This window comes from Aptenodytes patagonicus, chromosome 3 (genome assembly GCF_965638725.1).
Source record: "Aptenodytes patagonicus chromosome 3, bAptPat1.pri.cur, whole genome shotgun sequence".
Classification (NCBI taxonomy): domain Eukaryota; kingdom Metazoa; phylum Chordata; class Aves; order Sphenisciformes; family Spheniscidae; genus Aptenodytes; species Aptenodytes patagonicus.
The window spans coordinates 100,784,245-100,807,765 of record NC_134951.1 but is presented as its reverse complement, the minus strand read 5'-3'; the positions used below and the strand labels follow the sequence as shown (position 1 = coordinate 100,807,765).

At 39.4% G+C, this 23,521-nt stretch overlaps 1 protein-coding gene across 2 annotated transcripts in view; it reads left to right on the top strand.

The window, feature by feature from the left end:
* Positions 1 to 23,521, top strand: part of PRKCE (protein kinase C epsilon) — a 309,238-nt gene that overhangs the window by 260,254 nt on the left and 25,463 nt on the right. For both annotated transcript variants that reach the window (XM_076334413.1, XM_076334414.1), the window contains exons 12-14: positions 13,518 to 13,656; positions 17,698 to 17,886; positions 22,994 to 23,140. In XM_076334413.1, the coding sequence (XP_076190528.1) occupies positions 13,518 to 13,656; positions 17,698 to 17,886; positions 22,994 to 23,140 (475 nt within the window). The remainder of the gene's footprint in view (positions 1 to 13,517; positions 13,657 to 17,697; positions 17,887 to 22,993; positions 23,141 to 23,521) is intronic.

The following is a 23,521-nucleotide window of genomic DNA, read 5'->3' as shown; positions in this document are numbered from 1 at the left end:
AGCGATGATAGCAGGGAGGTATGGAAGAAGGTGGAAGGGATGATGCCTGGGGCAGAGTGGGCAGTAAAGGGTTGAACTGTATCATTGCTAATGGAGTACTTCATGTCATCTTTTGAAATCTGAGTCTGGGCTGAGAATCATACTATAGTGCCCCTTAATATTTGCTATACTATCAAGTCTTAACGCAATGCTACAAATTTGCTACAGAGACTCTAAACTAATATCCACATTTGTTTCAGGGTTGGGCAACCTTGAGTTTAATACATTGTATACGTGTCTTTGGGATGTAGCACAACTTCTGCAACTTCTCTCCAATTTTGTTTTAAAAGTGTTTTGATAATTTTTCTCAGAGATTCATTTGTTCATCCATTTTTATTTGGAATTCAGAATGTGATAATACCTAATAACGTGATTACAACATGACATGGGTGTATAGAGGCTGCTCTCTGGTGTATGAGAGACTGGTTCGTTAAAAATCATGATTCTCATTTACAGTAAAAGCTCTTTCTGACACCAGAAGAGCAAAGCAATTTTACAATGGAATTAAATTGTCCTCAGTGTGCTCAGTTTAAAGCTGTCAGAAGGATGCAAAGAGACTTTATTGAACATTATGATTTAATGAAACTTTATGTAAAATAGTTCTTCTATAAGCTGTATAATTAGGTTTCTTGCTAGTCTTTGCCCACGTAACTATCTGGGAGTTCTATAGGATAATTTCTGATCTTGTCAGAGCATAGAGTCTGGTTAGCAGGTCTCTGAAGAGAGACCTAGTGGCTGGGCACTTAGAAGTTGCAAAGATAATTCCTCAGGCTCAAAATATTTTTTTTTAATGTTGACAAAATTGTTCAAGAACAGCCCACTTTGGTCAATAGTTTACATTATAATCCTGCTGAAGTCAGTATTTACATGCAATGACTACCCAGTAAGTACCAAATGTTAGAGGTTAAAATCATGTTTTAGTCTCCCAAATCTTGTATTCAGAATTGCCTCTCTTTTTCATTTGGGCTGGACTATTAGGCTCTTCTCTGTAGCCTCTCTGTCTTTACAGCTGAAGGTAAATTGGTACAGCACTCTTTGCCAACCTTGATGTTGGCAAAAGTGAATACCCTGTAAATTTCCTAAGTCATGCCATGTTTTATTTCATGTGAGTAACCCATGAGTCATCTTTCCATAGCATTCATCTTAATTAAAAATAGTGGGGTGCTTTGTATAAGTAGATTTTAAGTGATGAGATTATACGTTGGCACTACAGCCACAGTAGCGTTCCCGAGCGTGTGTTTTCTGGAGGAGATGGGCGAAGGCTGCAGGAGCTACATTTGAAACAGCACTGGAGCTGAAACTTTCTGCACAAGAAAAGTTTCTCTAGGAATGTTTGTGCAACTTTCTGGCCGGGCTTGGGCGTGAAAGCAATTTGATTTTGCTACACAATCGTGATTTTAAGAGAGTATCTTGTAAAATACAGCTCTCTGTATTAACATATATAACTCTTTTTGATTACATATCAAAGCAAGGTTTGGAGGTAGAACCATCAGTGCAAAGCACAAGTTTCTATGACCTCTGTCTGGAAGCAGCATTAGGAGTTTATTTTACCTATAGATAATATAGAAGGGCAAAGCAGCTCCCATTTTTTCAGGTATCTTCTTCATACTTTACGGACAAATAATAAAGATTCTTTTTAATTTTGCCAGCATCCCGCCACTGCAGTAATCTCCCATCAAACATAATAGAAAATTGTTAACTCTGCAGAATTTTGAAACAGACAAATCTTATATGTATAACGGAACGCTTTTAGAAGATTAAAAAACAAAATAGATTTAACTCACTCTTTTTACAAGAATTTCTGCAGAAATCTGTTAAACCGCTGTTGACTGCTGCTGTTTTGATCCTTGATAAATACAGCAGGTTTAGAAAAGGTTTTTAATTAAGAGCCTAAATACCCTTCCCAAGTTCAGACCACGTGATTGTGTAAAAAGATGTTTAGGCATGTGAACTATGCTACTGAAATCAGAATAGAAGCAGAAATTATTAAAATCTTTCCTCCAGTGATTCCATATAAGTAAACATTTTGTGGAAGCAACATTCTTGCAGAGTTACATCATTTCATTTATGCTATATAATTTATTTAGTCCATTCTGCGTAATATTACATGCACCACCCTGTGGAAAGGCTTTCCATAAAAAGACCCAAGAGGTCAAACTGAGACCAAAGTGAGGTTGGAAAAAATCAGTGTCTGTACAAAAGTTCAGTGCGGAGTTTTTTTCTTCTGACTAAGAAATCATTTTTCTCCATGGAAACATGATATGGAGCTTTACCAGGAGTCTGCTTACTGCTAGGAGCTGTGTTTGTTCCCTGCTAAGGACACCCTTGGGAGCATAGGGAAGAGAATTCTGATAAATTTGTTTCTTTTATAAAAAGAAACACTGTATGTAAAAACTTTCAGCAGCCTTTCTCCTTTACACTTTCTGGGCATCATAAAGCTGCAGAGGGCCTTGGCTAGTACAGAAAAGGCACTGGAATGTTGGCTCATGCTGGCGCATTAATGGCTTGCTCAGGATATGCTCTCGGTCACCTGGGTTTGGCCATTTTATTGTATGCCCCATGTTGTGGTTGCCAGACTAAAATATTGGGGGTTTTAAACACCTTCTTTAAAAGTCTACAGAGTGTATAGAGTTTACTCAAAGAAATGAAAGAAAAAGAAGACCAATTCAAGTTATAAAGTAGGTTCCCAGCATTGCCACATTTTCATTTTTTCCCTGAATCTCATGGTGGTTCTGTCTGTTCCTGATAGAAGCACAAAATAAGCATTATTGAGGATGCAAAAGATTTGTGCTACCTTTTACAAGCAGATTGTAATATTTTAAGACCTCTTCATCTTCACTGTGTGTTCTCATCTTTGAGTATGTTGAAGGTCTGGTCCCTTGGCTGAAAAATGGGGATTTATGCGAGTGTCATTAGTTTTCTTTTGATAAACAACCTCAGCTGAATTAAAAAGAGAACGTTTACTAAAGTTTTGAAGCTAGAAAAGGGGAGGGGGGCAAGGGAGAACAGGACTTAAGGTGAGCTTTGGAGGCCATCTGCTAGCCACTCAATAGCCTCTACTGTGTGCATCTGTGTTCAGTAGGTAGATAACAAGGTTGCATGATGAGTTGGCTTTCAGTCTTATCGCAGTGCTCAGGCAGGCTGGTCTTCTCCTTTATGTAACAGAACTGGACCAAAGCAAGGGGTTTTCTTAGTAGCTGCTGAGAAAACATGGCTTGCTTTTCCCTTCTTCGCCGGATCAACAATACGCTTGGAACTGGTCATTTCCGAGGGAGGTGTCGACATTTGTGTTACAAGTAAAAGAATGTCATTTTGCATTCATGGAATAAAAAAAGACTTTTCCTCTAGAAAAAGAATAGGGTCAGAGCACAGGACAGGAATGCTATATATCTTAAACCAGTCTGTATTTAGTGTGACAGCAGGATGACAAAGTACAGGATTGGATCAAATTAACCTATGCTATTGTAGCTTTGACTTCTGTTGAATAGTCATTTCAAAACTTACACTTGTTCTTAATAGGCAGCATGATGGAAACAATAGGCTTCCAACTGAGGGAAGTTTTTGGCCCAGTATTGTGATTGTGAATGAAAACCCGTCTCCCCTGTTGGACTTATATCATACCAGAATAATATTGGTATTGTTACACAGCATGAGGTTGATTGACCTTTAGGCTAGGGGAAGTGTGAGGCTAACAAGTTAAATGCCATTGAAAACAACTATCTAAATCATAAATTCCAAATGACCTGGTTTATGCATCTATGATTTAAGGAAGAAAATTGGAGATGTGGGATGAGATCCAGGACTAAACATCTGAAAGAGAGAGACTAAAGTAGTCAACTTGAGTTGATTAAAGATATTCTGATCCTGTTTTTCTCTGGTGTCTTGACCTTGCTAAAGTTCACTTAGTATGTAATGGAAAAAACAACTGGTTTGATAGCAAAATACAGGAAATGCCTTCAATCATGGCTGATTACAGTAGCAGCTTTTCTTCTGTTGTTTTCATTTTTTTAGAATGCTCTTTCTATATGCCTGAAACAATGTAGAATAATAATGCTTTGGAGGCCTTTATTTGGTGTGTCTAAGTAGAGCAATTAAATGTCTGGCTTTTTGATGGATATGCATGTTGGGAGTTTTTGTAGTCAGGGGAGTGCCATATGACATTAAGTGAGAAAAATTAAGAATTATTACAGGACATAACTTCAAAGCCTAGCGAATTGTGTGCGTGTGTGTGGCAGTTCCACCATGAGTAACAAGACAAATGAATGGAGGTCTTTTTTAAAAATCTGCCTTTGTTTGGCCTTCTCCTACAAAAATTGAAGTTTTACAATTAGTTTGAATGAAATCTCTATCTGGAAGCCAGGAAGCAGCTTATACTGAATATACACAAAGGCTCAGATTCATCTCACCTAACTTTAGGAATGCAGCTGAAGTTTCCAAGTCAGGATCCTGCTTGTCCTGGAGTGCATTTATAGTCAGTGGAGAAGGGTAGGCTTCTTTAGGGAGCTGTGCAGCCCACATGTTCCGTGAATCATCTGCTTGGAGATACCTGTGGAGGTGCCCATGGAGGGAGCCTGGGGCAAACCGTGGTACCTCAGTTAAACCCTAATGCCTGGTGGGATAAATCTGGGTCAGAATCCTGGAAAATACAGGAAAGAAAATTACCATAAAACCAGAGCAAAATGTTTCAGAGCTCTAGTTACTTTCATATTTAAGGTAAATTTTAAAAATTGATGGAATTGTGGTTGATTACATTATATCCTTTTATTCTGTCTTTCCTATTATCTATGTAAGGCAGTAATATATCCTTGTTGTGGGTTATTAAGAATTACAAGGCTTCGTTGCTGAGATAGCTGAATGAGAACTGCTACAGAAATGCAAGATGCTACCTCGATAGACATGCATTTGTTGGCTGTTTTTCTGTTCTGTGTAGGAAAGCTTCACTCAAAAATAGGAAAGAGAAGAAAGAATTTCAGTCTTTTCAGTTAGCCACAGAACCTGTGTGCCTGAAACCCAAGTACTCTTTTCTTTGTGTTTGCATAATTTGTGTTCCATTGTTGTTCAAATGATAGTGACTTTGTCATCCTACCTAGTAAGGTCACTGATAAAAAACCCATTGCTTTTGGTTTCCAAAGAAAAACTTTTGAAGAAATCCAAACTTAATTAGTGTGTCTGCTGAGAAATTTGCTTTCTAAGGTTCTGGTAACATTTTTTGAAGAATTGAGTTTTTGAAACTTGATCTGACAAGCTTTTCTAGCTTCACGCCATCCTTTCACTGTCTTTCATCAAGTGGTTTTATCAAATAACGATTTAGTATTGTTTCGTTTCAAAGGATTATAGACATACATAGTAGGCACTTTTAGTTTGCGCTCCACCTAACCTATTGTTATAATACGCAATCTTGTGTTTGTGTTATTTGAGATATAAAAATACGAGCACGAAGCATTGAACCTCACAGAGTAGAATACCGCAGCTTGAGTCAGTCCTTGGCTAAGCCCGAGGACCTCTATTGTCTTCAGTGGGATCACCGCGGTGTCAATGAGGACGGGGTTTATCACATTACATATTTAGCAACGACTTAACACATGGGCTTTGTAGCAGAGCCTGAAACAGTAAATATCATTAGTGGTAGTACAGATTTCACCCTGTCATTCACAGCCTGAATACGTAGAGCCAGTTAGGAATTCTTCAGCTAAAATCTTCAAGGAAAAAAAGTTAGAAAATGGTGTTTTTAACCGAAGTGGAGACAGTGAGAAAGAAAAGAGAAAATCCCTGAGAGAACTGCTAGTAGCCTTAATGTCAGGGCACTCACGGGGGTGGTGGGGGACGAGGACGAGCAGGCAGCTGAGCCTCAGTTCAGATCCAGTCACTGTCCTGAGCACCAGGCCATCAGCTGTTCACACGCTACTTTCACAAAAAGCTTTGAACTGTCTGTGTTTTCACCCAGCGTGAAACACAAATGGGTTGTAAAATCTCAAGAAGCCTTACAAAATGAGAAAATAATTTCCTATCTAGTTTAGCTGCAAGTTTCTGAGGCAGATTGTTTGTCCTATACAATAGGCCTAATATGAAGCCAGCTCCATTCGTGACAGTTCTTACTTGGTGCAAAAATTGCAGGCCTGCGGGCCACGGGAAGGCAAAGTTGCCACTGGGATCCAACACAAAACTTGTCTAAATCAGGGCTTTGGCAGTAGGCTAAGTCAAGAGGCACAGTTGTAGCGCTACATCCCATTCCTGCCTCAGGCTCATGGAAAAACTGTTGCATTCCCAGGTAGGGGTCGTGGAAGGATGAGGTTTATAAAGCAGTGTGATGTGAATGTAAAAGGCAACCCTCTCTTGAAAAAGAAATAGAGACCACTGCCCTCTGTGCTTAGCCAATTTTTGAGAATGTTTTACATCATGCATATTTAAACTTGTGCATATTTCACTTATGTTCACAAATAAAAATGTGGAAATAATAAGAAAGGAAAAGCCACATAAAGGAAAGCTGTTAAGTACTATATATTTATATGTCTGCACATTATTTTAAGGAAACTCAGCATAATAAGATAAGCAGATCAGGCACTGTAATGTCCTAAGCTGCTACCGACAATTGTAGTAAAGTTACGGTCAAAGCCATTAAAAAGCTGTATATAGAAATTATTTTATAGAAAATGTTTTTATGCTACCAGAAAAGTTATTGGTTTCCTTAAGCTACTGGAAATGAATAATAAACCTTTGTTCAATACGTCATTAAGACATCAGTAAATAGTTAGGGCTGCATGATGAACACATGGCCTTCTTTTCCATCTCAGGACCCTGCAGACCTGGAAGTTTTCTCAATGGTAGACAATGCTGGAGCAGGTGATGTTATACATCGTGCAAGCCAAACTTTTGTCTCGTAACTACTAGGGTTCACAGAGCCACAGATAGCAATCGTGTGTTTGTCTCCCTCTGATGTCCTTGGCGGGTAGATAGCAAACTGCCTTTTGCTACATCCCTCCTCCCGTCCACAAGGGAGGAGGGATTCCACCCCCTTAGTCCACAAGGTATTTGTGCAAATGGCAGGGTGATGGACGTTGTGTTATATAAGGAAGGTAAACGTGGGTGTTTTTAAAAGTAAACATGCCTGACAGAGTGTCACTATGGTCACATTAAAAGTCGGCGTTTCCCATTAATGTTTACCATGCTGTCTGAACCATCACTGTTTTCTTCGACGAAAAGTAGCTATAGTATCTCTGACTTTATTGGAAACCAAGTCTGTGCTCTTAATTCATCTGCCGCTAGCCATTATACATACTGATACACATCAGTATAAGCTGGATTCACTTTACTCCAAACTTTGCACTGCTGAAAAGTAGCAATTTTCAAATCTGCGCAGCAGGTTTTTCTGTATATTGCTGAGTATGGCTCTGCTATAGTTTTTCTGATAGATAATGTCTTTATTCTTTGATAATACCAAGTAATGTAACAGTGACAAAGAAAATGTGTATCATAAATCCAATAATTTTTTAATGGGTCAACATAAAAGCAAAGCAGAGAAATTCCAAGACTTTCAGATAAACACAGGCAAAACTTCCCGAGATCTACAACAACAAGAAAAGCAGCAGAACCATCTTTTTCTCACCGTTAGTCTCACTCAGGTTTCTCCCTACTCCCTCCCTGCTAACAAAAACTGCCCTACTGTCGTGAATCCACTCGTAAGCGTGAACAGTCCAGTGCGTGTCCTATTTCTTACTCCATGGGTAAGGGAGGTCACATCAACTGGTAGAACCTGACATCCAGTGACACTGCTATTACTGCATGTTTATGGTCAGTAACATCAGAAGGTATGGGCTCCTTCTTTTCCATACAGTTTTTCAAATGAGAAAAAATTATATTATTAGTTCGCGTTTTCTTAGAAGTTACAGTTTGGATTTTCCCATTTATCTCTGATCTGTTTGGGGGGGAAAAAAAGCCTTGCTGATATGTTGTGGCTAAAATACTTAAAGCAACAAAAGAATCCACTAGTGAAGTACAGTCCTAATATATCTATCCTACAGTTTATGTGCAGAAACTGAGATTAAGTTGGTGAGAGCTAATCACTAAAGAAGCTAACATCAGAACATTAAAATTGTTGACATTTCTTTTTGTTTTCTGACCAGTTCCATATATAACTCCATCACGCTTAGATTGTAACCTACATTAGTTATCAAGACATTGAGGACACCAATGTGTTTGAAGAACTGAGACAAAGATTTTGGTGAATTTATCAGTCTTCCAGAAAATACCATTTCAGATGGTATGGTGCAAATGATCCAAGTTCTGTGATATTTATTTATTTATTCTTCGATGTTCTACAGATGTTTAGTAAGGTACAGTCCTTCACTGAATGTTCACCCTATAAAGAAATATTCTTGCTTCCAATGTCATTATTTGTAGATAATAATGATTATGCTTCATTCTGACCTACACTGTGAAATGTATATACTTTCTAGTTTTGTTGCTCATTCAACGGTTAGAGTCGAAGCAGATGCTGCAGAGACATTTCATTGTAAAGTGATTGCTTAAACCAGCTTGCGATCATGTTTCTCAGCTACTTGATCTTGTTCTTCAAATACAGATTTATTTAGTCACTAATGTTTACCGTGTTCAAAGGCTACTGTTAGTAATGTTTGGCAGACTTTCTGATTTTACTGGTCAAAACCCATCTTGACTGTTTAATTGCCTTACTTTCAACAAGAAAATTATCTGTTATCTAAATGACACGTGTGACACATAGGGCCATGCACACAGGGCGGTTATCTCACTGGCTACTGTTGGGAGTCAAACTTTAAGAACCCAGTCCTGTGAAGTCCTCATCCACTGAGCATTTGTGGGAAGCCAGGGCAGTCAGTGTCTCATGGCACTGGCGTGGGGAGGAAGGAGTGAGCGTTATGGAAGTTTTCTCGCAGGTTACCTGCAGTCCACCCGCTCTTCTGTTCTGACTTGCACAAACCTTACTGTTATAATCCTGATTCTTTCTTGAGATCCTGCCAATCATTCCAGCTTCTGAGGTGATTGCGATGCTGGCAGGTATCCAGAAATAGAAACCAAGGCTAAAATTTGTGTTTAATGCTTTCTGAGAAAGAAAAAAAAATTTAAAAACAAAAACATTTTATGCAATTGACTGCTCAAGTCAACTGAACTGACTGTACAAAGTATCTTGGCAAACAAAACAAAGGAGAGAAATAGCTTAATGTAGCATTACTGCATTCAAGCAATCTGGGCGTTTTCCTGGCTTAACTGGTTAGGTTGTTTGCAGTTGCATGTAATTACTCAGGTTGTAGGAACTCATTTTGTCAGACACAGATGACTTAGTTCCTACAAAGAGAATGCAAAATGGGAAAAAGAAGAATTTAATAGACCTTTGTCATTGAGCTATCTGACACTGTATTATTTGGTATGCTCTGTTTTAGAGGTAGACAACTGGCACTAATACCAGGAACCAAATAAAAGACAGAATGGATTGTTCTGTACAGACAATTAATTTACATTCCAGAGATTGATAGCTGTCTACTTTTTGAGATGTAGGAGAGCTGGCTGTTTCTTAAAACAGTTCTGGGGAGATATAAGTCCTAAACTAAAACGTAAGGGTTTTTTTCAGTGAGACTGCTGCTCTGGAAAGACAAGCTTCCTTGACAACTCTTTTTCTGTTACTTTTTCATTTGTTTCCTCATTTCTGTCTGTTTTGTTTTAGGTTTTTTCCTGTGAGGTGTTAAATAGCACATTACCTATTCTCTCACATTTATTTAGTTAACTAAGATTTCTTTTTCCAAAGTTGCATAATTAGGGGGTTTTGGTGGGTTTTCTTGTTTGGGTTTTTTGTTTGGTTTTTTTTTTTTTTAATCTGGCAACTGTAATTTGACAGAATGGTTTTGAATGTTTTTCAGTGCAAGCACTTTTATGGACTATGATAATCTGGCAGGCTAGCTATGAATTTGGCACTTTGGCAGACTCCCAGCTTACCTTTTAACCTCCCATCTGTACTTCAATGGGAGTCATGCTGCTGTTGTTTTAGCCTCTTCCGAATTTCTTTTGAAACTTTGGTGCAGTTAGTATTTGTGATAATAAAAATCTACTGGTATTCAATTCCATTATTGCATGAGTAATTAAGCTGATGTCCTCAGTGCCTCCAATAGGGTTTTGAAGAGGCTTACAGGCTTCACTCCTTTGTTTTGGCTTGATGAAGGGGTCCCAGATGTTTTTCTTCTGTAAAGTAGGATTATAGTTTGGTAAATGGTAAGAAAGTTATATTGACTTGTGCTTTTACAGATAGGCTTAAAACTCCACTGTCAGTCTTTGCAGGTAGTCAGAATTTAATATTTAGACTCTTTGCTCAGTTTGTTCATTCTCTTTTTCCACTGTCAGGTTAATTTTTTATTGCTAATTTCTGTGTCTTATACAAATCTTCAAGGAAATAAAGACAGTGGTGAGTATCCTGTCCTTCTCCATTATGTGGTGGCTTGCTGTTAGTGTTTTATTACTGTTGAGGTTTCTCTTAGCTTAGGAGTTTCTTGGGTTACTAACTATATCTCCATTCAATTCCATGGCTAGCATATGGGTGGCATTAAATGAAACTTAAACAATTTTAGGTCCTAACAGCTCCAGTGTGTCACCTGCCTTCACTGGGAAGTCCTGCTTCTGGGATCAGAGTTAAGATAACATATAGGAGTCTTCTGATGATCACTTACCACTCTGAATTAAGGTGTATCCAGTTTTCTGAGCAGCCTCTTGAATTTCATCAGTTCCTGTCATAATTATTTGTATTATGACCTTCTTCCTAACAGTCTGTTGCAATGGTGGCTGGAAGTGGTTCCCAGAGTACATCAAATATAATTATACTTTGATTTCTTTACCTGAACATCTTGACTTTTTGAAATACAGTTTTTATTCTTCCTTAGCTTAGGAACATCCAAGATAACGCTGCATTTGGAAGGTTAAAAGCTACAGCTACAGCTGTAGCTGAAGCTACAGCTTCCTTCTCCCATCTGCAAGAGCCTTATCCTATTCTTGTGCTTGATCACATTCTACTTGATGACGTTATAGTATACATTTTATCGTGTATAAATAATAAAACATGCAGGTCTTTTGATTGTAACACTTGTAATTCACTGAAAGAGCAGTTTTGGGAAGGCACATGATTTTTGGAGTGGGGAGCTTATTTTGTTTATTTGACTTCTTTGGGGGGCACAGAGCTGTTGACATCTGTTTGCCCTTGCATGATGTTGGACAATTCTTGCAGATCACTTTCCAAGGATAGGAAGAGGTGGTTATTTGAGGGGATAAATGGTTAGATGTAGGAGATTATGTTGTAGCCAGCTGGATCTTGGGTTGTTTAGGAACTCATAAAAAGGATGACCTTAAGGAATGATAAAATACGTAGTCTGCTCCAAGGGACCTTACATGGGTGACCAGCTGAGGACCTACAAGAGCAGCGTAACTGATCTGGAGATAGCAAAGTCTGGTGTAGGACGTATTGGTTGCAACAAACATTTCTACAGCCAGTATATTGTTCAGCTACATAAACCATATCTTGTAAAGCTAGTTTATGTGGGAGACAGTGGATTTACTGTTAGTGAGGTAAATCTGGCCTTGTTTTCCCATGTCAGACTTCTTGTACATGCACAAACCACTTTGCAACATGTACACAGCGCAACTGATCTCTACATGCACAGTACGTCATCCAGTGCTTCCAAGAAGTGTCTGATTTAATGCACGGATGTACAATGATTATGCAGACCTTGAGCAGTAAGTCCACTGTGTCCCAGAAATATCTGATTTTTATGCTGTCCTGCACACATGCTTGAGAAATATATGTTAGATACAGGTGGGACAGCACGTTTGAAAATTTTGAACAAGTGTCAAAAGAAAGAAAAAAAAAAGAATAAAATCCACCTACTGAAATTGGGGTGAAAGGGAGAAAAGAACATTTCTGGGGAAATCCCAGCATACTGTAGCCTTGGACATGTCCGTAAAAACTCTTAACATAATGCAGCCTTGGAAAGGCACACATTCATGTGTGGGAATGCTTCCACCGTGTTACAGTGCCTGTGGTTCTAAGGCCTGGGGGCTGATAGGGAGATATTTCTCTGAAAAAAATCCTCAGAGTAAGGTGAAGACTTTTCATCCCTCACTCAGGTGGAATTTGTTGGCATAAAGGATTTTTGCAACAAAATCTGTATCTTTTCATAGGCTTTTGGGGCAAAATTTGTTTACAGAGGCTGGCATGGGGTTTTATTCCTCTATCTGATTTAGAACCTGCCTGCACACACTTTTTTTCTCATCAATTCCACCTATGGAAATTTCTCTAATTCTTCTAGGAAAAAAGTTCTGATCAGAAAGTGTTCACACAGAGTCACCTAAGGACATGTGTTCTGCTTTTGTTTCTCACCTCTGTATGCATTCATACACACAATGTCTTCATTTATTACCATGTATTTTTAATACACGGCAGAGGTACCTAAAGCCTAGACAGAAGTATAAAAATGAAATGGTACATGCAATATAAGGGGGGGAGGTTGCCTTTGTTTTATGTTTGTTTTATTATTTATACGTGATAAAATGTTTTTAATTGTGGGGCTTTATTCATGCAAGTGTGTGTTCTTTTATGCATTGACTTTCCAGATCCTTTTATAGTTTAGCTCAAGGCAAGTGGCAGGTAAGTTAAATGGTACCTAGCATCCATTGTGTTGGAATATGCGATAACCATCAATGGTATATTTAGAAAATGTGCAGAGGGCAAGACAGGAAAGGTGGATATCCCTTTCTCAACCTATTTTTGACCTCACCCAGTTTAATAACTGAAGAACTGTGTATTTTTGACACAAAGACATTTGTACAACTGATCAGAGACAGCTGCTAAGATGCGTTGTTTAACAATGAATGCAAAATATTCCTGTGAGATTATTTTTGAGCAGGTTTAAACTGCAGAAAATAATGCTCCCAAGGATGAGAGCATTGTTTTTTATCCCCCTCATTGCAATCTGAACTTTGAATTGCTAGTATACATTAAGAATCCAGTTCAAAATAATCTAAGTTGAAAGTACCTATTAATTCAACCCATATGATAGAGTGTGGGTAAATTGGTACTCCATACTTTGTGCTAATGCAGAAATGGAGAATGGCTTCATTAGACATTGTTGACCTATTTCACACAGACAGAATGTTAGATTTGTAGCAAACAAGACTGAGATCTCTTCCAAACGTTTCTGATTCTGTCTTGAATACAGCTGTGCTTTCATGGAGCTCAAGAGAGAGTAAAGGCCTGGTCTTGCAAAATGCTTGTCATTGCCTGCTTCCTTATTGCCTTTAACCAGGTCTATTTAGTGACTGCTACCAACTTTTCATGCACACATGAAGGACGTTTTCTCAGTGGTGTCTGTGAAACCATCTATTTATCATACTCTGTAGTTCATGATGAAATTCAGGAGCACATGATCGAAATTTGAGAGTTGATTTAATTTGGGGCCTTTTTATTTCAGGGACCTGAAACTGGACAATATTCTTCTGGACGCAGAAGGCCACTGTAAACTGGCTGACTTTGGCATGTGCAAAGAAGGGATTCTGAATGGAGTGACCACCACAACCTTTTGTGGCACACCTGACTATATAGCTCCGGAGGTATTTTTTTGAACTGCACTAAGAATACAGATATCGTTCATCAGACTGTTACATGTGTAATTTTAGACACTTTTTACATGTAGATGAAAACAGTAGAAGATGCAGACTAGACTGTGCCGCAGTTTTTCCTGGCAAATCTTGCAGAAATTGGTTACTCTACTGCTCACAAGCAATATTCCATGTTGATGGGAGTGGCAAAGCATGGTTTTTCTGTTATTTGTTCCCTGAACTTAACTGTATTCTTCTCCATATGCTCATTTCTGACTCAGCATCATTGTGAAGGCACTTACTAGCCTTTAAGGTGCTAGATGCAATGCTAGATGCAGCATTGGTCTTTAGTAGTTAATAAAAACGTTCTCAATTTTTCATGAGACTTAGAAGGGGATGTTCATATGGACCGTACGTTTGGTGTCATTTTGCCTAGGGTCTTTGTGGGAATATAATTTTTTTCCTTTCTTTAAAGTATCTCTGAGTGAAAGATACTATGTTTGTGGTACTTCTCATCATATGGATGAACAGAAAGTATAGAATTGCATGGAAAAGTAGGAACTTTTCAATATGGATGCTGCATATCAGTTAGCAACATCCAAAGTCATTTCAAGGGACTCATTGGAAGAAAGAAATGAGTGAGAATCGTGCTCATTTTATGTATCCTAAATTTTAATATTATGAGATGCATTTCCAAGTGCCTAAAATGAATCAATACTGTACAGTTAGCCTGCTAGGCAGACTTTGTCTGCTCAGTTTAGTTAGTAACCTGTGCATCTTTGCGCTGAAGATTCAGTGTGCTGATTTAATGTAAAAGTTTCATTGGTTTGTCTTTCATCAACCATAAATTTGCAGCAGGGAAAAACGTTAGTTTATTATTTGTTAGAGACAATAAATTAGAAATCCGTATTGTTAGTGTTCATGGCTGTCAAGCTTTGGTAGCACAATTGATAAGTTGTGAATCATCTTGAAACTATCATAATATAGAATCATAGAATCACTTAGGTTGGAGAAGACCTTTAAGATTATCAAGTCCAACCGTTAACGTAGCACTGGCAAGTCCACCACTAAACCGTGCCCTAAGCACCACATCTACACGTCTTTTAAATACCTCCAGGGATGGGGACTCAACCACTTCCCTGGGCAGCCTGTTCCAATGCTTGACAACCCTTTCGGTGAAGAGTTGTTTCCTAATATCCAATCTAAACCTCCCTTGGCACAAGTTGAGGCCATTTCCTCTTGTCCTGTCATTTGTTACTTGGGAGAGGAGATCGACACCCACCTTGCTACAACCTCCTTTCAGTGGGTTGTAGAGCACGATAAGGTCTCCCAGAGCCTCCTTTTCTCCAGGCTAAACAGTCCCAGTTCCCTCAGCCGCTCCTCATAAGACTTGTTCTCCAGACCCTTCACCAGCTTCGTTGCCCTTCTCTGGACACACTCCAGCACCTCAATGTCCTTCTTGTAGTGAGGGGCCCAAAACTGAACACAGTATTTGAGGTGTGGCCTCACCAGGGCCGAGTACAGGGACACGATCACTTCCCTACTCCTGCTGGCCACACTATTTCTGATACAGGCCAGGATGCCATTGGCCTTCTTGGCCACCTGGGCACACTGCTGGCTCATATTCAGCCGGCTGTCGACCAACACCCCCAGGTCCTTTTCCGACAGGCAGATTTCCAGCCTCTCTTCCCCAAGCCTGTAGCGCTGCATGGGGTTGCTGTAACCCAGGTGCAGGACCCGACACTTAGCTTTGTTGAACCTCATACAGTTGGCCTCGGCCCATTGATCCAGCCTGTCCAGGTCCCTCTGCAGAGCCTTCCTACCCTCGAGCAGATCAACACTCCCGCCCAACTTGGTGTCGTCTGCAAACTTACTGAGGGTGCACTCAATCCCCTCATCCAGATCATTGATAAAGATATTAAACAGAACCGGCCCCAATACTGAGCCCTGGGGAAGACCACTTGTGACCGGCCACCAACTGGATTTAATTCCATTCACCACAACTCTTTGGGCCCGGGCATCCAGTCAGATTTTTACCCAGAGAAGAGTACGCCTGTCCAAGCCATGAGCAGCCAGTTTCTCCAGGAGAATGCTGTGGGAAATGGTGTCAAAGGCTTTATTAAAGTTCGGGTAGACCACATCTACAGCCTTTCCTTCATCCACTAAGTGGGTCACCTTGTCATAGAAGGAGATCAGGTTAGTCAAGCAGGACCTGCCTTTCATAAATCCATGCTGACTGGGCCTGATCACCTGGTTGTCCTGTACATGCCACGTGATGGCACTCAAGATGATCTGCTCCATAACCTTCCCTGGCACCGAGGTCAGGCTGACAGGCCTGTAGTTCCCCAGATCCTCCTTCCGGCCCTTCTTGTAGACAGGCATCACATTTGCTAACTTCCAGTCAACTGGGACCTCCCCAGTTAGCCAGGGCTGCTGATAAAGGATTGAAAGTGGCTTGGTGAGCACTTCTGCCAGCTCCCTCAGTACCCTTGGGTGGATCCCATCCGGCCCCATCGACGTGTGTGTCTAAGTGGTGTAGCAGGTTGCTAACCATTTCCCCTTGGATTATGCGGGGCTTCATTCTGCTCCCTGTCCCTGTCTTCCAGCTCAGGAGGCTGGGTACCTGAACAACAACTGGTCTTATATAAATATGTGTTTTAGGGAGTTTGAAAAGTATTCTGGTGTTAAAAGAAAATAAATGCCAGTTGATGGTTTGGGGTTTTTATTAATTCTTTTCTGATACAGTATACTAATTGAGTCCTTTGGCAAATTCTTTGAAAATTGTTACTGAAAACGAAACAATAAGATCCCAGGAACTTTTTCACGAATCCACTGAAGTCAGTAACTCAGGCTTCCGTTTTGTCATCTTAATTGCAGAAGTTTATCTCCTGCTTCTGTTTCTCTTGTATCATGGTGGTATGTTTCAATTTCCTTTTCTTTAGCAATATCTGAGTTCCAAAGAGTGCCCAGAACACTTGAAAAGTACACTTTTGAAGAGTATCTTTTTCTGCAATTAATGTCTCTAAAATGTAATATCCATTCAACTAAGAATCCAGTTGGGAACCAGACCTCTGTATTCAAATGTTAAACTAATTTCTGTTTTTATGTTAAGACTGAATTTGGTTTTATATTGGTTGTGATTCCTAAATACAGCACTAAGCTCACACGGTTCACCACAAGGCTTCTGACTGTAACACTAGTGTTGTTTAAGGAGGTGGTGGAGTTGTTGCCATTCCAACTCATTTTAAGGCAGTCAGCTTCACCTTAAACAGTCACCCACTCCACTTTCCCCAGTCCCCTGTCATGCTGAAACATTGCAGCCAAACTACAAGCTTCTTTTCAGTGGAGAGGAGCCAAGAATTAAACTTGTTCCTTGTACAACACTAGTCTGTAACACCAGGTACAATACAATAAAACTCCATCATGCTAACCTACTACTCCCCACTAAAGGTATTAGCTACAAGGCTGAGCTTGTGCCACGTGAAAAGTTGTAGCCAGTTTTTCTGAAAGCAGAGGCAATTAAAGTGAGTCCTACAGCCATGCATTGTACAGTGTTTTAATGCTGTAAAAAGAACTTGAACAAAAATGCTTTTGGCTTCCTTCAGTCCTACCTAAAGGACTAGAATAAATCTCTCAGATGATTGCAGCATTACAAGCTGGTTCAGTTTGTTTTGTTCAAGATAGAGACGAGGAAATGTTTCACATTTTCCACCAATCTGTTTTGTATATGTGATCTGTTTTCCCCTATAGCGTGACCTGCTTTCAACAGTTTGGAAGGATATGCAGCTCTTTTGCTCACAAGCATACTCTTTTACTCAGGGGACTGATAAACACAGTCAGTACTTCTGAGAACAACTACGCATTGACACTTAGCTGTTTTAGTGCAAATTGCATGGGTAAGAAACCATGCCTGCTGTTACCAAAATCAGTGTGGGATTTAGTCCTACTCAGGCACTGGGGCAAAGAAAGGGTGTATCATGTTGAAACAGCAAATGTGCAGCCGAGAGTGTTGTCTAACTTGTCTATTCAATCCAATCTCTTTTTCTATACTAGATCCTCCAGGAGTTAGAATACGGTCCGTCAGTAGACTGGTGGGCTCTGGGTGTTCTCATGTACGAAATGATGGCTGGGCAACCCCCCTTTGAAGCTGACAATGAAGATGATCTCTTTGAATCCATCCTTCACGATGATGTCTTGTATCCAGTCTGGCTCAGTAAAGAAGCCGTCAGCATTTTAAAAGCAGTGAGTCTTCCATTACTTGCTTTCCTCTTCCTCCTCATGGTTTTTTTGGGGATTGTTTTTTGGGGGTTTTTTTCCTTGATTAAAATTGAATTTGCTGAAAGTTGTTGAGAGCAGTCACCGCTGGGAGTTCAAGCACAGTTCAGAGTGCCACTGTTAGGATAATGGGGCCTGGGATAAATTACACCACTTGTGGGAAAGGAACAGAATGTTTGTATTCCACGCAGTTGTACACTGTATAAATCTGTGTACCGCAGATTCATGTTTCAGGGAAAACCCAACCAACTAGAACTGTGCTATCACTTTGACACTTTATATGCCGCATGTTCACTAGAGTGGGGGAAGCACTACGTAATTAAAGAAACAATGTTTTTATTTAAGCCACTTGTAAAATTTCCTGTCCCTCTGCCTTTCTTCCCCTATCATCAAGATGGATTGAAAGCCCTTTATTACAGCTGCATGTTCTATTTTATAGTTCACACATAACACTTTGATAAGCAGTCTTACTCTAGTGTAATTGTTTCTGCCCTGGTTGGTGTTTTTCAATATGAGTAGTGACTTGACAGAAATCTGTGTCACCAAATGCCACAATTTTTTTAATTACTCAAAATGTGCCACTGAGCAATTTCAGGTTTTGGACTACCTTTCTAAAGTCAGGTTTACTTCATTAACGTGACACTGACATAAATTCTTTCTTCTGTGCTAGTATCATCCTAAAATAAAAAGCAAAACAAAACAGAAGCAGTATGCCAATCCCCATAGTTTGAAACCTGAGGAGGATTTCTGGCTTTAAAAAATAACTTGTTTTTTATTCCAGTTTTCCACCTTCTTTGAAAGTGGAAAATTTCTACCTTTCCACTTTATTTTTCTTTCAGCATCTGGAATAAGGGAGACTTTCCATTAAGAGGGCAGCTGGTAGTGTAAAGTCCTGCAGAGATCTTCATACAGGGTTACGTTTTGAAATTATATATAAAACTTGAACAAATTCTGATTTTAACACCAGTGGACAGGTAACACATTCTGCAGAAATGCTCATCTTGATCTTTTAATAAAAATATCTTCAGGCTCATTCTAGCTGAGAGAGAGAGATGCTCTAGCAGATGATTCAAAGCAGAAGTCAAAGTTAACCTCTGAATTGTTTGCTGGAGCATCTCTTTTGCTCCATTCACTGTAGTGAGAACACAGAGGATTTATTAAAACTGACCTTTATACATATTCTCCCTTCTCCCTCCAGATACCTCTCTGATGACTTTTTATTAGCTGACATGATACTTTCATGTGTCCGGTTTTGTTCCCAGACCCTTCAATTATTTTCAGTTCAGCAATTCAAACGTATGGACATGAGCTGCAGAGTTCAGGCTGATATCCAGGGTTCAGGGGTTATTTTGGCGTATTGTAGAGAAAAGGTTGTTGTCAATGTTCATATCTGCATCTGAATTTCACTGAAGTCCAGGAGATTTTCTGTAGTGTTTTGGTTTCACAGTCTGTAAGATCTGTTCCTTTGCCATCCACATGCTCCTTCAGTGAATGTACGTTAACTGACCTTTCTATTATTCTCGAATCGTGGAAACATTTGTTGGAGGGGAGAAGTTAACTGATAACTCTTGGTTAAGTGTGTAGTATGACAGCCATTGTAACTATTAGGAGAAGGTGTTTGTTTTACAGAGGAAAGGGAGAAACAGATTTGACAGTCAGAGCCTTACTGTTATCTCATTTGTGGTGCAAGTAGTGAGATGTCTAACCGTTAATGTTATACACGTCATTCATTAACCACACACAAATGCAGACACAGAATTGGGCTGCAGGTGTAAGCTATGTATTTTTGTGCATGTAAGTGCAAGGTTGTTAAACCCTCTAATTTCTTTTAAAGCTGACTTTGCCATAAATTTTCATGAGGCTGTTTTCCTGGGTCAGCATTTTGATAAGTAGGCATGGTGGTTTGTATTTTGCTGTAGTTGTAGCTTTTTTTTTTTTACATCTTTCTGTCTAAAGTTAATCCTTAATTCCATTATAAACCTTAAAAAGAGAGTTGCATCCATTAAATAGATTCACACTATAATAATAGGTTATTCCTCATTGGGTAAGATGTCTTCATTGGCATAAATTGATAGAATTTAATGGAGCTGTGCCAGTTTACACCATAAAAAGAAAACATTTTGTTACATTCAGCAACCTGCTGCTTATGCCACTATGGTATGAAACATGTTTGAAACTTGTGTTCTTCATCTGATACTTGTCCACATTCTGTTAAATGAAGAACAGGAAAAACAGAGGAAAGAAAGAGGCGTCGATGTATTTTACTGCTGAATGGTAGCAAGGGATTAACTTTGGAACACTTCGTTTCCTCACATTGTGCTTTGAGACATGGGTTTTATTCTTTAGAAACTGTGTATTTTTACACTCCTCCAAACAGCATGTAAGGAAAGTTTAATAAGAAGACATTCTCTTGTATTAAGTAACAATGTTTTCTTATTTTCTGAAGAAACAGTTTTCCTGTTATTTCCAACAAAGCACTAAGGAGGATAATTTTACAGCTCAGTATTGCAAGGCAACACGTTGCTTACCCCATGAAATCCCACAGATCTTATTAGTCCTGTTTCTGTGAATTGACAGGAATTGCTATTTAAAATTCTTTCCTGTCTGTTAAGGAAAACAATTTGTCATTGAAATTAGCTCTGTGTTTCTTTGCAAGCAGTGGAGAGAGGTTTTGTCTATGGTGTGTGTTCCCTGTGTACCCAGGTGACAGAGATCTCTGGGTACAGAAGCAGCACTCAGTTTTTAAGCTGTGCCACTTATTTCAAGAAGCAACATTTTGGGAGCCTGAGGATCCTTGATTCGGGCCCCAAGTTGCATGGCTCTCTCAGCAACCTTTTGTCCTGTTGTCATTTAAGTCAGTAGGAACTCTGATCTTAAAAGGCTTCTCTTTTCATAAAAGGAGGTTCCTGCCTTAATATGGGAAAATAAAAAGGCAACACTTACGGCTACGGCTGTCAGCTCCATTGGCAACCATCTCATCAACACAGTACAGTTAACAGCTGTCTCTGCCCTGACAGTTGCATCATTGTTGATGCTGTTGATAAACAGGGAATAAATGTCATCTTGTGCTTAAGAAAAAGGAGGTGAAAAATGAATATTTATTGCAGGAGATGAAATTTATAGAATTAAATGTCTACTTCAGAAGTTCGAGATTATTTCGTCGTATTTGCATATGATCATTTTTTTTGTTTCTTTAAAGTATTCATTCTTAAAATTTGTTCTCCCTCGTCATCCATTTCCAAGTTTCATGAAGTTTGTGAAGTACAGTACTAAACTGTACCAGCTAGTCATATTTTCCTGGGCTTCTTAAAAGTGACACGTTCTGATGTTTTCCCTACCTCTGGCTTAAAACAAAGCTAGAGCGTGGCAGATGCTAGGATCAGATTTTACTTCTTTGATACCTGGATTATACGGTACAAAAAGCATATCCTGTAGTTTCCATGTTCTGTTTCTGTAAAATGTGTGGCTGCTGGTTCCTGGCCTGCTCGCTCCAGTCCCGGAGGTGAAATAAAGCAGAGGGATGCAGGAATGCGTTTTGTGGTTTTCCAAGAGACCTCACCAAAGCACAGTAATCCTTTCAAAACCTTTGTTTCTCCTGCCCATAGAAAATATGGCCTGTAGTTTAGATATGACTTGTCCACTTGCAAAAGAACTTGCGGAGCAGTTGAACACAAGACCAAAGAGAAGGATCATCTTCGGAGCGGTGTATATGTCAGAAACCATAGAGAGAATTGCCTTGCTGATCTATGTTATATCTTTAAAATGATAGCAATGGTATTCTCCTGTGGATGGTTGATCTAGCTATCTAAAACCATCTTAAGGGCTTCAGTAGCTACTTATCTAATGACTGGAGTACTAAAGCAAGGGTATGCATTATAGTGATTTATTTTTTTGTAAGGTTTTTTTTTTCCTGCAGATGTATGGTATAATGTGGTACCTAGGTTAAAAAGGCACTGAACAATTACCACATTTTGTTTCGTTTGTGCACTGTTTTTTAAATTTACAAAATGTTATAATAATGGCTGAATGTGAAGTTACAGCAAAGTTTGGAATAATTCTATAATATAAGTGTGCATGTGTGTATAAGAATAGCATTTGTTGCTACTTGAATTGCAAGGATTTTGTGTCCACATGCATTAGGAAATAAGTAGAGCAATTGCTAATAAAAGAAGGAAGAAAAACCAGAGCAAAATCAGGAAAAATATTATCAGCTGTCATCATTTGATATCAATGTCTTACACTGGTTGTACAGCTTTTTGCTGAAAGGAATAGCAAGAGTTTAAAAGTGAGAAGTTTAGAAATTACCACACCAGAGGAGACCAGTTAGTTCCAGTTGCTGTCACTAATGGTGTACTGAAGATGAAAGGGAAGGTGCAAGTTATGTCGTGGAGTTTCTCAAGGGAAGCTTTCTGCTGGTACTGATCGCTCCATGTATTTCCTGAAACGTATGGACAGAACGCTTATAATTCACATAGCTGCAGGTGCTGTTCATACTTGTGTTAGAATAAAATCCTAGAAATGAGTGAGGAGGTTATGGCTTTTCATGTGTCTGCTTGAATGGAGTGTATTATTATGCAAATACATAGCCAAAGAAAATAAGCAACAGTAAGCATAATATGTAGCCCCTATCCCCCAAATTAATAGTTAAGATAGAGCAAATAAGATAAAATAAGAACTATCCTGACCATCTATTTGGAAGTGTCTCTGGGGGCGTTAATATTTTCTTTCTTTCCTTTAGTATTTTTGGCCAAAGCTGGAACTAGAAATGCTGAAGGAGAATCTGTTCCTGTAGCACTCCCAGCCAGATGAAATTAGGAGGTCTCGGCAATCAGTTGAAAGAGCTTCCTGCAGGAAACTTACACTTCGGAGTCTCTGAATCTTCTAGTTTGGCTGGAACCTCTGAAATTTGGAAGGGCATCCTTGTTGCTCTTACAGAAAAAATAACCTTCTGAAAGGGGACTGTTTCTAAAAACTAGGCATTAGGAATTGGAATGCGTAATTGAACTGCAAATGGTTTCCAGCCATGGCCATTCATGTTTTAACTTTTTCCTTCTCTCCCTCCTCCACCCTGTAGTTCATGACAAAAAACCCAAATAAGCGACTTGGCTGTGTGGCGTCACAAAACGGGGAAGACGCGATTAAGCAGCATCCGTTTTTCAAGGAAATTGACTGGGTTCTTCTAGAACAAAGGAAAATCAAGCCACCCTTCAAACCTCGGATTGTAAGTAGGAGTTTGCATAACATTCAGAGGAAACTTGGTTTGACAATTCTAGTTGTTGGCTTTTCTGAGACATGAGAGTACTTGATGCAACATTTGGGGGTTGAAACAGTAACATGAAAACCGTGCTGAAAAGATTGCCTTGTCATTGTTTCTGTGAAGGTAAGTGTCAGGAATAGATTTAATGCACAGGAAGATGTTCATGTTCAGTCACATAAACCATGAGAGGGTTCGAGGCCCTGTTTTAATTATTTTCCTGTGTTCCTAAAGATACCTTGATTGGAAGAGATTATTTCAGTTGGGTATATACTGTCTGTACTTTCTGTGTGAACTCTGCTACAGTCCTGCGCTGCCGATGGCCACTGGATTTTGTAGTGAAAGACA